The sequence below is a fragment of the Amyelois transitella genome, chromosome 28, assembly GCF_032362555.1.
Source record: "Amyelois transitella isolate CPQ chromosome 28, ilAmyTran1.1, whole genome shotgun sequence".
NCBI classification, from domain to species: Eukaryota; Metazoa; Arthropoda; class Insecta; order Lepidoptera; family Pyralidae; genus Amyelois; species Amyelois transitella.
In genome coordinates, this window is record NC_083531.1 from 719,871 (window position 1) to 737,911 (window position 18,041).

The window sequence follows — 18,041 nt, forward strand, 5'->3', positions numbered from 1 at the left end:
CGAATCATTTGATCGAGTAGCGATTTACGTGTAACTAGCGGCGTAGAAGATACAGGTGCGAGTGGCAAGTACTGTAGTGGAGAAGCCATAATAAAGTGCGCGGGAGTTAAAGGCTCAAGATGCGGTTCTTCCTGTAGTACGCAGAGGGGTCGTGAATTCATTATTGTTTCAATCTGTGTTAATACTGTTAAAAGCTCTTCATATGTAAGTAATTGATTGCCAATAATGCGGTACAAATGAGTCTTCAAACTTTTTATATTTGACTCCCAAATTCCTCCAAAATGCGGAGCGCGGGGAGGAGACATATGCCATTCTATGCGGCGATTTACAAGCTCGCTTGAGAGTAAATCATTATAATCTGAAGAAAGTAAAAAATTATAAAGCTCATTCAAATGAGACTTAGCGCCAACGAAATTAGTTCCATTATCGGAATATAGATGAGAAACTGGACCCCTACGGGATATAAATCTCTTAAACGCAGAAAGAAATGTAATAGAAGATAAATCCGAGGCAAGTTCAATATGAACGGCTTTCGTCACTAAACAAATAAATAGGCAAATATATGCCTTTTGACTTCGCTGACCACGACGTCGACAAATAGTAATGTTAATAGGCCCAGCGTAATCCACGCCAGTATGAACGAAAGCTTTTGTCTCTTGAACACGAAATGCGGGTAAATTCGCCATTTTAGGAGTTGGATGCGAAGGAGAATTTTTAAAACAAAAATTACAATTATGTACTCGTTGCCGTATAACAGATCGAGATGATATTATCCAATATTTTTGGCGAATCAAAGAGCTAAGAAGAGCGGCACCAGTATGACAATGTACGCGGTGAAAATAGTCTATAATCAAGTAAGTAACATTATCATGTTTAGGAAGTAAAATAGGATGTTTCGCTTCGAACGGTAAGTTTGAATTAGCTAATCGACCTCCTATTCTGATTAATTTATCTTCCGATATAAATAAGTCTAATTTATTAAGCGGGGCAGAAGGAATATTACCCTTTTTCAAATCATTTATGACATTTGTAAAATGAGCGATTTGAACTGATCGAAGCAAATAGTTTTCAGCGGTAATTATATGAGAGGTCTCTAACCTTTTAGAGCGGGGCAATAATCTTACAAAGCGTAAAATATATACAATTATTCTTAACAGTTTATTCCATGAAGAAACTTTGCACGATAGAGAACAAAGAGGAGACAGTTCTACACCACGAGAAGCGGTTGCTACAAGCGTTTTACTGTTAAATTCTGGCAAGTCTTCACATTTTTCAGGCTGAAAAGATTCTATCGGCCACTGAGGTACAGGCGTAATTAACCATTCAGGACCGTTCCACCATAATTTGTGCGTGAGTAATTGTTCAGGTAATAAACCTCTCGACAGACAGTCTGCGGGATTCTGAACTCCGGCGACGTGGTAGAAGTTTTTAGGCTCTAGATTCTCGTGACATTTGGCAACACGATTGCTGACAAAAATATTCCACCGATGTGGAGATGAATGAATCCACGAAAGAGCTATTTTTGAGTCTGAAAAAGCATAAACATTATCTATAGGCGTGCGCGCTGAATAAGTATCGTAGACCAATTTGGTTAGCTTGGACATTATGACGGCAGCACAGAGCTCCAAGCGTGCAAGTGAAATTACTTTGACTGGCGCAACCTTTGACTTTGCACACACCAAGCGGACACATATGTTACCAGTAGGATCGGTAACATGTAAGAAAACAACACAGCCATACGCTTTCATACTAGCGTCAGCGAAAGCAACTATATTAACCCTAGAATCCTGAGCTACAGCCAGATGGCGCGGAATTTTTAAATTAGCAAGAAGATTAGGTCCAGTGTGTAAAATATCATTGAGAGATACACCATTATGACATTGAGCACTCGCGTCCAAAACAATCCTGACTTTAGTAGTCTGTTTGTCCAATCTGACAACTGAGTGGTGAGGAATTATATAACCTCCATCAGACTCGTCCGATGGTAACACTGGATCTAAGTATTTGTTATTTATGTAATCCATGATAGCGGCGTTATAGCTCACACGTAAATCTGTGTCGCTAAGTCTGCGTTCCAGTGCCAATAAACGGCGATGAGCAACAGTGTACGAGTTCCCTAAGCTACTGGGATCCTTAGCAAATGGTAACACGGTGCAATAGCGACCAGATGAGTCGCGAGAGACTGTAGAAGCGTAAATTTGTTCACATTCTTCATCAGTACGACTAAGAAGTTTATTCACAGGAACTTCCTCTAATTCCCAAAATTTAGAAAGAGTGGCATCTATATCTTTTTCAAAAGAAGTAAGAAATGAAGCGGAAGATGAAGACTGAATTGCGGTTATATCGCCAATGACTGACGAAGCGGTATTAGCAGCGGCGTCACCCATGAAAACAAATCCAAAAACAGTTTCAATAGCGGGCGGAGCTGGCGGTGCAATGACTTTTCCACTAAGAAGTAAGAATGGGAATAACTTTGCTCCTAGGACAATTTCGATTTCTCCAGGAATATGCCAGAATGGATCTGCAAGCGGTATGTTTACCAGATGCCTAACAATAGATGTGTCAATATAATCTATAGGAAGACGATCGGTAATACAATCTATGACTAATGCGGTTAATTTAAAAGTTTGTTTATTATTTTTTGCAGAAATCGTAAAATTAGCATACCCTATAACAGGCCGGGAAGTCAAACCAACACCCTTTAAAGTCGAATTTGACAGCGGAATAATTTTCAAATTAAGTTTTTTGCAACAGTTTAGAGTAATCAAATTGTTCTGTGAAGCATTATCAATAAGACATCGAACAGTTTCTTTTATATTTTTATCATTATTATACGCGTAAATACTGGCGGTAGAAAGAAGCACTTCAGTACGGTTATGACAAGTTAACGTGGTACAGGGAAGAACATTCGTTAGGTCAGGTGAGCGAGCGCAGAGCGATACGTGCTCGCGATCTTTGCTAATAACGGGCATTGATGCCGCGGAGGAGGTGGAGGCGCAATTCTCTGTACCAGTTTCAGCCGAAGCAGCGCTGTCTTGTATGGTTGTCCTAGTGAACGAATCTCGAAATGACGCAGAAGGTGAGTTTTTAATTGAGGATGAATCTAAATGTAACAAAGAATGATGACTTTTACCACATTGTCTACATTTATACTTCGAATTACATTTTGACACGGAATGTGTCAAGCTAAGGCAGTTTACACACCCTACTTTCGATTTAATAAATTCAAGGCGATTTTTCGGTGACAAAGATTTAAATGCGGGGCAAGTATAAAGCTGAAAGTGTTCAGACGTATTACACATCGAACATACAGAGCGGTTGTCGATATTATTATTATTGCGGGTTACGAACGAATGGACTGTATAGCGGGAGCGGTTTGAATTATTAATAATAGCGTTGTTATTTTGAGTAGTGCGGTTGAATGAATTATTATTATTAGTAGTGCGATCTAATATTTTTACTTGACTTTTAATAAATTCAACTAAATCTGAATAACTCGGAATCATTTTATCTCTAGCAGTCATTTCAAACGCCTGAGCGGTACTTGAATCTAATTTGCGGAATGCTAAATTAAATAAAATAAAATCATAAGTATCTTCAATTTTTAATTGATTTAGTGCAGCGGCGGCAGCGTCAAATGTATCTATGAAATTATTTAATGCGACAGAGTTATTTGAAGCGGCTTTAATATTAAGCAACGTGGAAACATAGTACGAACCTAGGGCTCTCTTATCCTGATATTTCTTTGTCAAACTGTCCCAAATGGACTTATAGTTTTCGCCAGAAGGAATCACGCCTGCTATAATTTTTAATGCATTTCCGGTGAGCCTTCCAACTAAATATTGAATTCTATGAGAGTCTGTTAAATCTGGATTACAATGTATATTAGCTTTAAAAGATTCATAGAAAACGGGCCAATTTTCAATTTTTCCGTCAAAGCTAGGAATATTAAGCGGAGCTAGTTTGAAGGGAGCCTTATTCGTTGTTTGCGGAACTGCACTCGAAGAAACGGATTTACCTTTTAGATTTACACGAAACCTTACAACACGAGCATAAATATCTTCAAATGATGAAAGTGACTTATAATTTGGTTGGAATTTGGGATCTAATTCCATGTGTAATAGGTTAATTTCATCCAAAGTTTGCATGAAATCATTACGCAATATGTCTACAGTTTGACTATCGGACATAAAAGTCTCAATCGAGCGCAATTCGGTAGTAGATGGAGACAAATGTTTGCCTACCTCGTATAATTTAGTAAGACGTTCAAAGCGAACCTTATTTTTCTCTTGTAACAACTTGAGTTTAGATTCCATGGTAAAAGATGGCGGATAGAGGTATTTTACGAAATAAAACACTTAATACCAAAATCTTATTTAAAATAAGCGGTGAGCGGTGTGAGAGTACTCTGAGCGGACGTTTTTATTTAATTGTGTAGGTAGATTCTACACAGAAGCCGGCCGAATGTCGGCGCAATGCGGTTATGATTATCTACAGAAAATCGCGGTTTTAAACAAATCTCGTCAATAACAATATGCATGAAGCGGGTTTGAAGCGGGTTTTATCCGGCTCGAAGGACCACAAAATGGGATAGCGGAAAAACAATTATGTAGGTCGCTGGATTTTTGGTAGAGTGAATATTGTGAAAGGAAGAAACGGGAAGCGGGAATGTAAACGCACAACACGTACCTTAATTTCTTGTATTTTGGCTTCTTGGGCCCTGGCCAGGGTTCTTCTTGTTTCTAAGATGCGCAATTTTATTATTTTTACTATATGAGCGGAGCGGCCAAATTGCGGCCATATTTTTTTTTTCAATCACTAATTTTCAAATTTGAATTGAAATGTTCTATGGCTCCATTCGTAAGCCGTCGAGTGTTGTCGAGCTCCGAAGAAACCAAATATGCTGTCACTGTCGTATTGTGCGGAATGAAAAGGGATAGGAAAAGTAAAATAAAGCGGCGCGTTCAGTGTGTTTTTTGCTTGTTGATTTGTCTGTACTAATATTATAAAGCTGAAGAGTTGGTTTGTTTGAACGCGTAAATCTCAGGAACTACTGGTTCGAATTGAAAAATTCTGTGTTGAATACCTAGACCATTTATCGAGGAAGGCTTTAAGCTATATAACATCACATTGCAACTTTTAGAAGCGAAGAAATAATGGAAAATGTGAAAAAAACGGGGACAATTATTTATCCTTGAGGGCTTCAATGATGCCCAAAATAACTATTACACGCGGACGAAGTCGCGGGCACAGCTAGTATAGTGATATTACCTCTGTTAAATATCTTACTTCCATGATATACCACTTGTACTGTCAACAGCACATCAACCTACCCAAATCCACTGCGTATATACGCATCCATTACGGCGCCATAGAATTCCATGCAGAGTATTTTGATTTGGGGTTGACTCTCCTCAGAGCTAAGTCTTCTCAGTTGAAGATTGTTCTAAAAGTATAATTTTTATATTCACAGCGAGCGCTCACACTGGCGAGCACGGCGTGGATGAGTACCCGGATATCAGCGGCATTACTAATGCCCGGGTAAGTTCAGACACATTGACTGGCTTTTGATAGTATCCAAATTGATGGATGTGAAACTGGTCCATTTATCGATGAACTCTGAAGAAAATTAATATTTCGTTTCCGAAGCCCGGGTAAGTTCAGACACATTGACTTGCTTTTGACAGTATCCAAATTGATGGATGTGAAACTGGTCAATTTGTCGATGAATTCTGAAGAAAATTAATATTTCGTTTCCGAAGAAAGCTTTTACATATTTGGTGCCAGTAGACTTTATTCTTTATTCTGAAGAAAATTAATATTTCGTCGTTTCCCAAGAATGCTTTTACATATTTGGTACCAGTAGACTTTATTATTTAAAAAAAGTGGCAACACTTGTCCGGAAGAATAGCCAACCCAAGGCACGTGTACTTACTTGAGTTATTAGGGTTGCCAGTTTAGTAAACGCCCCCAAATCAATGTCTCAATGCGGAATTTGATCACCCAGGGTGATATCACCTGGGTAAACAAAGTGGAATGCATCAAAACACCACACTATGTTGACGCTTGATCCTGGCAACCCCAGGAATAGTCTATCTAATGTTTGATCGTATGATTCTATCTCCTACTCAGAGATGGTCTATCAAATCTTTCTCATATCCAAACAGGAAGCCATGAGAAAAATGACCGAGGAGGACAAACGCAAGATATTGCAGCAAGTTGAGTTGTTCCGCCGCGAGAAGATGACCTTCGACAACGAGGTGGCCAAGTGGGACGACGCCGGCAACGACATCATCATGCTGGCCAAGCACATGTGCATGATCATGCTGGAGATGACCGACTTCACCAGGTAATATTCCACTTACCAGCTTTTTGGTTTTTTTTTTTTTTTCTTTTGTTTTGGCACAAACAGTCAAAAATATAGACAGAATTACAAATACAGTAAACAATATAGTAGACCAAACAGTGCCGATTATGTTTATGGTGTAGTAATTATAAAAGCATGCTTGTTAACAATCAGATAATCTTAATTATCCTAATCGTGATTTAGTACAGTGATGTTGTGAGAGCATTGTTATCCCATAAATACAAAATAATCAATACAAGCAAGCCAAGTGTGCATGATCATGCTGGAGATGACCGACTTTACCAGGTAACATTGCCACTGACCAACTTTCGGGTTATACGAACTGATTCTCCTTGCTTCATGACTTCTTGACTGTCTTTAGTTGTATTCGAATTTTCACTAAAAAAAAAAATGCATGTACACATGGCCTAGTTCCCGATATTTCTGCTGAAAGTGAATTAAGATTCACCATTCATACCTTACTTCCATAAGTAGGAAGCTACTTCCATCATAACATAGAAACTACAAGATAATAGTTTCAATTCGCCGCATTTGCATTTCGGCTCAGTTGCAACTCGCCACACCAGTTCATGTAAAATTACACAAATTTTATTTTGCGACGAAATACAATACATGCAAAAAAATATATATATGCAGTATAAAGTAGCCAAACTAATGCATATTATCAATATCACAGACGTCTATGTCATAAAAATGGTACGATTCATTAATGTATGCAAACGTTTGGACCGAGTTGCACCGTCATAGGTCGAAAAATGAACAAAATACGGTATGCGTTAATTCCCGTTTGCGTACATTAATGATCATTCAACGCGAAAGTTTTAAAGTATTGATTAAGATTTATTATGAAAACATCGTATTTATTTTATACTCGTTACAGAGGCCGCGGTCCCCTGAAAACTACAATGGACGTCATCAACGCGGCTAAGAAGATCTCGGAAGCTGGCACTAAGCTTGACAAGCTCACAAGGGAAATCGCTGAACAGGTGAAATTAACATTATTTTTTAGTGCTGCAGTGTAGTTTGTTCCGCCGCTTCTTTAACACATGCGCTTTGGAAACAAGAAACATAAGTAAGAAAATTGTTTGTCTTTTTAAATGAACGTGAAGTTTCATAGATTATCTTCGAATGCAAACTGACGCCTCAGGTAAATCTTATATATAAAATTCTCGTGTCACAATGTTCGTTCCCGTACTCCTCCGAAACGGCTTAACCGATTCTCATGAAATTTTGTGAGCAAATTGAGTAGGTCTGAGAATTGGCCAACATCAATTTTTCATACCCCTTAGTGATAAGGGTTGTCCATCCTTTACCCTTTTTTTTTAACTAGTAATTATTTCTATGGCAAAACAACGTTTGCCGGGACAGCTAGTCTTAAATAAAATAAACTAAGTTTTATACGGCTTCGAATGCGGAATAAGCTGTAACAAATGGCTGTTGTTCTTATACGTAAGTTTCTCCTCAGTGCCCAGAATCGTCGACGAAGCAAGATCTACTGGCATATCTCCAGCGCATAGCTCTGTACTGCCATCAGATTCAGATCACCAGCAAGGTGAAGGCGGACGTTCAGAACATATCCGGGGAGCTCATTGTCAGCGGGGTGAGTCTATTGCTTTTTTTGATTCTTATTATATATATACTAATTACATTATGTACCTTTATAAAAAGGTGTGAAATGCAATGTTATATTCTAACTGGGATCCGCGACTTTGTTAGCCGTAAATGTTCACTCATAAATTTTAATACATAAAAGCTGTATTGTTAAAATACTTATTACATAAAATACACCTGTATTGCTTCTTAGTGGGGGGAGTCGAACCAAGCATAACACATCTGAGAAAATCGCATTCAAATCAAATCAGAGCAAAAGTTTTCGTGTAATGCGAGTACAAACATACAAACAGTAATTCTAAAAATTACATATTTAATTAGCTTATATTGGTCTTATACAAATCTCCTTTATCGATTTTTGTCCAATATCTTTTAATTACAAACATCGGTCATTTACAATTTAACCCTTTTCTATTAGAAAAACGGATCAAATCTTACATTATAAGGAGGAAATTACAGTAAACTTGGCGAATCATCGTCGTAATAGCTAAGTACATACATACATACATATGGTCACGTCTATATCCCTTGCGGGGTAGACAGAGCCAACAGTCTTGAAAAGACTGAATGGCCACGTACAGCTATTTGGCTTAATGATAGAATTGAGATTCAACTATTGACAGGTTGCTAGCCCATCGCCTAAAAAAGAATCCCAAGTTTGTAAAGCCTATCCCTTAGTCGCCTTTAACGACATCCATGGGAAAGATTTGGAGTGGTCCTATTCTTTTCTGTATTGTTGCCGGAAACCACACGGCATTTCTATTAGATAAACGGATCAAATGTTACATTATAAGTAGGAAATTACAGTAAACTTAGCTAATCATCGTCGTAATAGCTAAGTAACACTCTCGCTTGCCCAGTTGGACAAATAATCCTACTACTATTATAAAGGCGAAAGTTTGTATGGATGTATGGATGTTTGTTACTCTTTCACGCAAAAACTACTGAACCGATTACCATGAAATTTGGTATGTAGGTAGCTGAAGACCCAGGCTACTTTTTACTTTAACACATAGGCTACTTTTTATCCCAGAGTTCCCGCGGGATTGATAGTGTTTCCATGCGGACGAAGTCGCGGGCGGCCTCTAGTACTACTATAAATAAACTATTACTACTACTACTAGTATTAATACTACTCTCGCTTCCCCAGTTGGACAGCGCGACGTCCCTGATCCAAGCGGCCAAGAACCTGATGAACGCGGTGGTTCTCACCGTGAAGGCCTCCTACGTCGCCTCCACAAAGTACACCAGACAGGGCACCATCGCTGTAAGTACCTGTTTATTATATTTGTACATACATACATATAATCACGTCTATATCCTTTGCGGGGTAGACAGAGCCAACAGTCTTGAAAAGACTGATAGGCGACGTTCAGCTGTTTGGCTTAATGATGGAATGGAGATTCAAATAGTGACAGGTTGCTAGCCCTAAATTATATTTGTCTCATACATATTAACAATGATTCTTCAGGTGACGTGTGGTTCCCGGCATCAATGTTAAAAGAATAGGACCAATCCATCTCATTACCCATGGATGTCGTAAGAGGCGACTAAGGGATAGGTTTATAAACTTAGGATTCTTATTTTAGGCGATGGGCTAGCAACCTGTCACTTTTTTAATTCCAATTCCATCATAAAGCCAAGCAGCTGAGCGTGGCCTATTGGTCTCTTGAAGACGGCTGGCTGTCTACCCCGCAAGAGATAGATACTACGCCAACCTTTATCTGCTTGTGTAGATGTCCCAGAAGGCGACTAAAGTAGGGGAAAGCATTGTATATTCGAGCCAAATTATTTGCAGCATGTAAAATATCGCTTATTATTTGTATTTCAAGGGCGCCGTGCTTTAAAAGAAAAAATGTAAATATGTTACGATGAAAGAGTTAGAGATGATGATTTTGTTTCCCTTACGTTACCTATGCCCGTAAGCGGCTCGAGTTTTGATTTGAAACCAGCTCAAAGATATTAAAGTATTTTTTTGTATTTTGCCAAAAGGATTCGTTGCTTGCTGTCCCTATTCCTGAGCTAGTGTCATTATTCCCATTTGGTCAAATGCAGATATACTTTTTATGTTTTAACCGTATTTTAAAACGTTAAAGCGTTATAGTTTGTAACATAAACTGATCAAGATAAACTATGGCAAACTAAAAAAGTGACGAAAACAGAATGGGACTAAATAGGAATGTGACCAAACAAGAATTTTAAAACGAAATGCAAACAGAACAATGTTTACGAATCCTTATTTTAAGCCTTCATATGTAAGAAAAAAGAAAAGGGTGCCTTCAGAATGAAAAGCTTTTTTTTACAAAAATGCATGGCATTGAATGAGCTTACAGTACTACCATGTTTATAAGTCGTCTCTGAAATATTCGACGGCGCAGAATAGCGCAACCTCAATATAATAACGACCTTATTACAGGTACATTAAACTTAAAATCCAAATATAAAATGTCTACTGATACCTCGCTTGTAGTCGCGAATAATTCAGTTCGCGAGTTCAAATGGTGCGCTCTGATAGGCTGATACGTTCAAATATTTAAATTTCGAACGTATCAAAATTACGCGCCATACTTAAATTAAGACTCCCGCGCAGGTACATCGGTGTTACTTATAAAAGTGGGAATACTGTACAAGAGTGATCGTCAGGTATAGCATATATTGGTAATTTTTCAAGGTATTTAAGTAATTATTATATCGATTGATGCGCTGCCCCGCTTTCTGAAGAACTACGTAAGTTTTAGACGATTGATGTTTGATGTTCATCATAGTTTGTTTCTTAAAATGCTTTTTTTTAATTTATTTTAATTTCATCTTTACGCCACAATTTTTATAATGAATCGAGCGGAAAAACCTGCACAGTTAACTGCCGGCGAACACATATTTATTTTTCATTTTAGAATAGAACATTCAAATATTTCATATATTTAATCACCGTGTGTGCATGAGCTTCACTGTTATAGTATAATTACTAGAAACATATTATATTTTTCTATTTGTTTTTGCATTTATATGCAACAATTTTTACCATTCTTAATCATACAATGTTCAACAAATCAGCGGGAATTGTAACATGTCATTACAACTTAAATTTTAATTGTATTTTTTTTAAACATTTGTGTTTATATATAAAATTTTGTGCAATGATTCGCCATATTTTTTTGAATAAAATATATTTAAATTACATGATAAACTTAATAACGTTTATATGCTATAAGTTTTGACATTGGCGGCTAGTAATCGTTCTGGTTTTCAAAATAATCAGATTAATCACAAATTTGAAAAAAAAATTACTTGTAACTACTACGACTAAAATTACATTTCACACCCATAAATGATGTTTACATACCGTGAAAAATCATATCACGATCATTGCACAAAATTCTTCTAATCATCGCTCAAGATATAAATCTTAAAATTCATCGCATTTTAGTCTCCAATCGTGGTGTGGCGCATGAAAGCCCCGGAGAAGAAGCCCCTGATCAGGCCCGAGAAGCCGGAGGAGGTGCGCGCCAAGGTCCGCCGCGGCAGCCAGAAGAAGCAGCCCAGCCCGGTGCATGCGCTGGCCGAGTTCCAGAGCCCGGCCGAGAGTGTTTAAGGTGAGTAAGTTGGAAGGGATTGGTCGTCGACTTAGACTTGCAAATATAAGTGGTTTTTAACTTAATGACATAAAGGATACAATAAATACTTTACGTGCGCGTTTAATACCTGTATAAAATGAGATTTTAGTAAAGAAGCTTAATATGTGTGCATAAAATTTGTTTTTGTATGTAAAAATTCACTTGACACATAACCTGCTGATAAATGGCCTACTGTCAAAGCAGAAGGCCATTTATCTGAATGAGGCTTTCAAGTTTTCGATAGGTAAAGGAACAACACGGAAGGGATGAAGACATGATTAGTAAATATTAAATTTCTTTTTTCACTATATATTTTTCCCTTGTTCGCAGGCGGCGGCTATCGGGTTATTTATTTCACACGTGCGTAACGTAAGATAAAAGTGATTATTTATCAATTATTATTATATAGAAAGCTCATTTATTAGTATTATTCGTGATTACTGTAATATGAACGCGTCCACATTACGACAAATTGGGTTTGAAAATTTATTTATCTTTGTATAAAAAAATGTCGTATACTTAAAACATTTTGCCACCGTCAGCCCATATGACAAATGTTCATGAGATATGTTCATCTCAATCTCTTATTTTAGCCCTTTAAGATTTCGAGGTTGGCATTAAAATGATCTGAGAAAGTAATAGAGAATTGACTGAATGGATCAACTAATTTCTCTCAAAGAATAATCCCATGATTATTTTTATTTTCTATTTCCAATCACCCATATCGGGAAATATCTTTATCATTTTCTGATTTCATCTTTATTCAGGTAGGTACATATATAATGTAGGATGTATTTTACGCGTGAAACAAGAATCTGCCAAAATTGTGATTATTTGCATTTTAAATAGAAACCATTTTACACTTTCTCGAATGTGTATGAAGAAAACGAAAAAATGTGCGTTAGCCGCTTCATTTATTAAAAGTAAACTTTAAGATGTTAACAGTAAAAATTTTTAAGACTTATCACATTTTTAACACAGTTTTTGTAGTTCTAGAATTCTCGGAATAACGATCGAGAAATTGTATTTAAATATAGTTTTATTATAATATTGTATGTTCTTTGACATTAGAGTGAATAAAACAATAAGGCCGCCAAATTTTGATTAGAGACTAGCCGTTTTATATGAATAAAAATCTACATAATCAATATTAACTATATTACGAGTATATATACAATAATAATGTTCTTTATACTTGATGTGACAAAAACCATGTTTGATCCGCGAAGGTCTAGTTTGAAGTTTGTAGGTCCTGTGTAACAATTTCTCGCCAGATAAAAAGTACAATAAAATGACCTTTATAAAAATATTTTGAATTTAATTTTAGTATGGCAACACTTACACTTATACCGCCGCTAAGTCCATATTTTTTGTAAATTCTTTTTATTAGTTAAAAAAGTTTAATAATTTTTATGTTATGTTTATTACTGTTTTTGATATTTACGAAGTTGTCACACATTAAACGCCATAGCCTTTTCGGATTGGACATGGCTTTTGTTAATGTACATCTTCGCAACACTGGTACACTCTTATCTAAAACTCACATTTTTTAAACAAGTGTTTCATAACGTTTTACACCGTCTAGATTGAAAAGGAATCCCATCGATTAGGAAAGCTCAAAATTGCTACGAAAGTTTTTGTAATTAAGGTAAAATATTTAATAATTATAGTCATAAGTGTAGGTAGTGTTTATGCGCGTGAATCGGGAATGCATGATCCAAGCCTCCCATTTCAATAAGGACACGAAAATAAGACGAGAATTACTGACCTTTACTCCTGGGTCGAACGAACCTGCGGATTCACGAACGTTGATAAAGTTATATCTTTCCTCTCTCTCTATCTGCGTGGTTCACCGAAGAGTAAAAAAGAGATAGAAGATAAACGATCGAGACCGTTTTTGCCAAGGAGAATGATGAAATGGGAACGCTTGAGTGTCGTACAATAATAATGGACATGGATAGCAATGTTATCGGTCGAAATTATTGTATTTTTCAAGATGAATGTTTTTAAATATCGCAATGGCGACTTTACAAGTAATAGTAGTAAACAGTGACTATATTATATTTACTCTTGCTAAATACGCTTGGCCGCCATCTTGAGCGATCCGCCATATTAAAGTAATCAAATGAACTATCTGGCTCTATGCGAAATCATGGTTTGATAAAATAATTTCGATTGATAATATGTTTATTAATAGCAATATTATGTATGGAAATTAAGTATTATAGGAATACATTAAGTATATAAAAATAAATTTATTCAATATTATTTGTATTTCACGTTTTCAATTCAGATTACATAGTTTGGTTTTTTTACTGAACATATATCACACTATAATTTAAAATTTATTGATTTACGATATCAAAATACTTTATTGAGTTCAAAGGTTAAGTACTTTTGAATATTGTTTAGTTATTTAAAATATTGTTAAGTCGAGAACTTTTTTTTAATTTCCTTTACTTATATTTAACTATATTGTTTTACTTGAGAAAAAATACATGCTAGAAAATTTTATCGAGCCGCGATATCTATCAAATTCCAAAATATGTGATCTGATTTGAAACCTCAACAATAAATCTATATCATTTTATTGATAGCGTTTAGGCATCCTATAGTTGTTGAATTTAGTATTCTTGTGTTTGTTTAGTTGCTTTCTTTTACTGCAAACTATTCATATTAAATGTTATACCTACTAAACTTGTTGACGTATTGTTTAAACGTCTCTCCCATTTAAACCTGTTTTGTCACGTACCATAGTTTTATAAAATAGTAATTTTATTTTGGCGATTAAAACAAAGTCGCAACTATAGGATATAATTTTAAATGACATTTTAATTGTGATTGTATTGAAATTTATTTTTGAAATTTATTTTTTATATCGTTTATATACAAAACCGCGTAAACATAAGATTTATGTTAAAATATTACCTTTTAGATAACATTTTATCGGAAAAGTATACCTGTTTTACCTGAAATTAAAACAGTTATTATATGCGGTAACCTTATTCGAGACCTATAGAGTGAGATAGCAACACCTTCGTGCTCTTTCAACAGCCCCAAAGTGCCCCCCTCCACCCACTTCCGGTCACCTATCTCGTTCTTTCGGAGTGGAGGGGGGGCCTCGCTTGCCAGTGCGCGCAGGAGCGCTGTCTCCTCACATTGCATCTCACTTAAGTATGTTAAAATAAGCCAGCAGGCAGAATTTAAACTATAGGTCTCGAATAAGGTTACCGCATATAATAACTGTTTTAATTTCAGGTAAAACAGGTATATTATATGCTAAGAACCGTTATTCGAGACCTATAGAGTGAGATGTGTTTGTTATCGCCTGGTGGCAAGCGAAAAATAATAAGCCAATGTGTGATGAAGGTCAGTATGGAATAGTCATTGAAATATGCAATGGCAATAAAAAGAAGACATCTGCTAATCAGTTTTTCTTCTTATAGAAAATATACCTAATCAATGGTATTTGCTGCGACAAATAATGAAATATATATATATATGTATGTATTTTTCTTTAAATGTATAGAATTCTTATAAGCAAGAATTGAAAACAAAAAATTAAATAAAAGTTAAAGTTATTTTCCAGTTAGTAATATGATAATATAAAAGTCATAAAATCAGGTTATAAAGCATCAAAATACTTTGACAAGTTGAACCCATTCTGGGGTTCACGTATCTCTTTTGAATAATAACATGCAAAGGTATTAGGAACACGCCAGTTTCCTTTTTGCATTATCTCATCAATATTACAATTGTCCATCCAGTTTAACGAGGCTGAAGCACTGCGCGTACTCCCTGGACTAGCTTCAACTCCCGCCGAGCGAAGAATCCTCTTGACCCAGCCTCCAAACATAGTCCGAGAGGCAGCCTTAATATTTCCATTACATGAAATGAACAGTTCAGTCATTTCTTCAGTACGCCTTGCTCGAGAAATTTCTATCAGTCTTTTTACATGAAAAACAGAACAGATATTGTAATTCTCAGTTTGTTTGAGACGCCATGAAGACTGCCTGTGCACATAATTGTCAGTCTTAGAGCCGAATACTGGGTGAAACACAATAACATCAGATTGATCTTCATAATGCTGTTCATCAATATGTAACAGGGTTAAATCATGTACTCTTCGACTAGATGCAAGCAAAAGTATCAAAGCTGTGCGCTGAGATAATACAAATAATGAATTTAGATCTGGAGAGTGTGTAATTAACCATTCAATTACAATTCTGGGATCCCAGATTGCTGGTTTACTTTGCTTTTTGTCAGCATTAGCGACTGAAATAGCCTTAAGAATACGCTTCACAATAAACAGACAGTGTAGAAATACAGGATTTATGAACTAAAATGGTTTTATATGACAAATTCAAGCGTATATGCAAATGTGCTAAGTATCTAGCTAGATGGGCTCCGTTGGGTTGTAGGCTGTTAATATTATTAGCCCTACACCAAACTTCCCATTTGGACCAGACAGACTGGTACATTTTGTTTGTTGATGCTCTCAAGCTAGTGTTAAGCAATTGAATTTCGTCATGAGACCAACCTGTCAGTTGATTGCTCCACCCTTCACCAACCAAGCCTCGAGACAGATCTCGGCCACACGAGGCGGTGGGAGCCGAGTCCGTGTATCCGTCAGCCTGTGCTGTAGGTTGGTGATAGTGAACGGCGCTCGCACAGCCCTGCTCTTGAGATCCGGACGCCAATATACTTTGTGCCAACGCGGGGCTATTATGATGTACATTCCCTTCGCCTGGTTCATATGTGCTAGGACCCGGGGAACAAGATGGGGCGGTGGAAACACCCAAGCAAGTTGAAAGTTCCATTTTCTGCTGAACGCGTCGTGAAATATTGCGCTCGAGTCTTCGTAATTGCGCGATGCGTAACAAGCAAGCACGTGTGCGTTCGCGGAAGCGAATAAATCGATTTGTGGTCGACCGTAGCGGTTGAACATCTTTAATGTCAGCTGTAGTTAATTAATTGTAGTATAAGTTGGCACTTATCTAACTGTTCTGCCAGACACCACTTACATTTTTTCCATCTAGCACAGCCCCCCAACCTGAGCCGGAGGCATCGGTTGTCAAAAAATGTGCAGCCCTCTGGCAGTGAATAGGAGTGCCTGATTCTACTGCAGTTAACCACCATTTCAGTTCGTCTTGAACTGGCCACTTGTGGCTGAATTTTCGAAAGTCGTATGCTGGCCTTCTGTATGGGGCGGCAGTGAAGACGACCTCTGGGCACGACGAACGCTGCAAAGTTAAGCATGCCTAGTACCCTCTGGGAATCTTTGAAATTCCATTGATTGGTGTCTCACAAATAAAGTATTTTGTTTTTGATTTTCGACACTTTGTCCTTGGGCAGGTACTTGGAATTCTGGCTGAGATTCCATGTTACACCTAGGTAGTTTATACATTTGGTCGGGACGAGCACAGATTTCTTGTAATTGATCGTCCATCCGAGCAGGGTCAGTATTCGAACAGCTTCTGCAGCATGCTCTATCAAAATTTCTCGGTTTTGATGGACTATCAGATAGTCGTCGAGATAGACTATGAGCCTTAAGCCTCTTTCGCGCAAGAGCTGGGCTACCCAGTTGGATACAGTCGAGAATACTTTGGGTGCTGATGACAGCCCGAAGGGGAGACTGGTCATCTGAAGGAGCTCGATGTTTCCTGAATCCGTTTCGTATAGAACTCTCAGATACCGTTGATCGGCTTCGGCGACCGCCAGGTGAAAATATGCCTGAGATAAATCGATCTCCACGGTCCAGTCTCCTTCTTGTAAGAAGTCTGGAATCCTCTGAACGTTTATAAGGCGAAATTTGAATTGTGCTAGGTAATCGTTTAGCTTTGGTACCAAAACCTTTTGTTTTTTCAAATCTGAAATCTGTTTTGTCATTGCAGCACAGTTGGGTGTCTGAAATTTTCTTAACATGTTTGGTGCTATTAATGGGGGTAGAACTAAAAAGGGGATTCGATAACTCGATATTACTTTTATGATGTAATCTGGAGCGTTGAAATGACGCCAAACATGAATAAAATCTTTCAAACGCCCACCGTAAAAGTTGTCTTGTATATAGTCATTTACGAAAATTACTGTACCGACGGTTTGAATTCTCAGTTGATTTCTTAGTGTTGGTACAGTGCTTCGAATTCGTCCCACTTTTATTCGCCTTGCTGTTTTGATATTTACCGGTCTTTGTCGATAAACCGCGATAACCAGTCGAAGTTGAGGGTACATTATCAAGATTTTGCTCCTGTCTATTGAACGATCTCTGCGATCGTTTGTTTTGAGAATAATCTGTTCTATTCCGCATAGACATGATTGGCTCTTCTGCAGAGCGTTTGTTTGACACAAAAATTTTATTAGTACCCCCAACTTTCTGCAAAAAGGAGCTTAACATATCTGGATTAAATAATTGTGAGTTTGTGGGAGGTATCTTTCTAATGTCTTCTTTT

At 37.2% G+C, this 18,041-nt stretch overlaps 1 protein-coding gene across 1 annotated transcript in view; it reads left to right on the forward strand.

Annotated features, from left to right (window-relative positions):
- Window positions 1–13,919, forward strand: part of LOC106138105 (catenin alpha) — a 57,998-nt gene extending 44,079 nt beyond the window's left edge. The window contains exons 19-25 of the mRNA XM_013339155.2: window positions 5,474–5,541; window positions 6,168–6,349; window positions 7,248–7,353; window positions 7,833–7,967; window positions 9,129–9,245; window positions 11,406–11,571; window positions 11,923–13,919. Of these exons, the coding sequence (XP_013194609.1) occupies window positions 5,474–5,541; window positions 6,168–6,349; window positions 7,248–7,353; window positions 7,833–7,967; window positions 9,129–9,245; window positions 11,406–11,570 (773 nt within the window). The 3' untranslated portion in view covers window position 11,571; window positions 11,923–13,919. The remainder of the gene's footprint in view (window positions 1–5,473; window positions 5,542–6,167; window positions 6,350–7,247; window positions 7,354–7,832; window positions 7,968–9,128; window positions 9,246–11,405; window positions 11,572–11,922) is intronic.
- The last annotated feature ends 4,122 nt before the right edge of the window (window positions 13,920–18,041 follow it).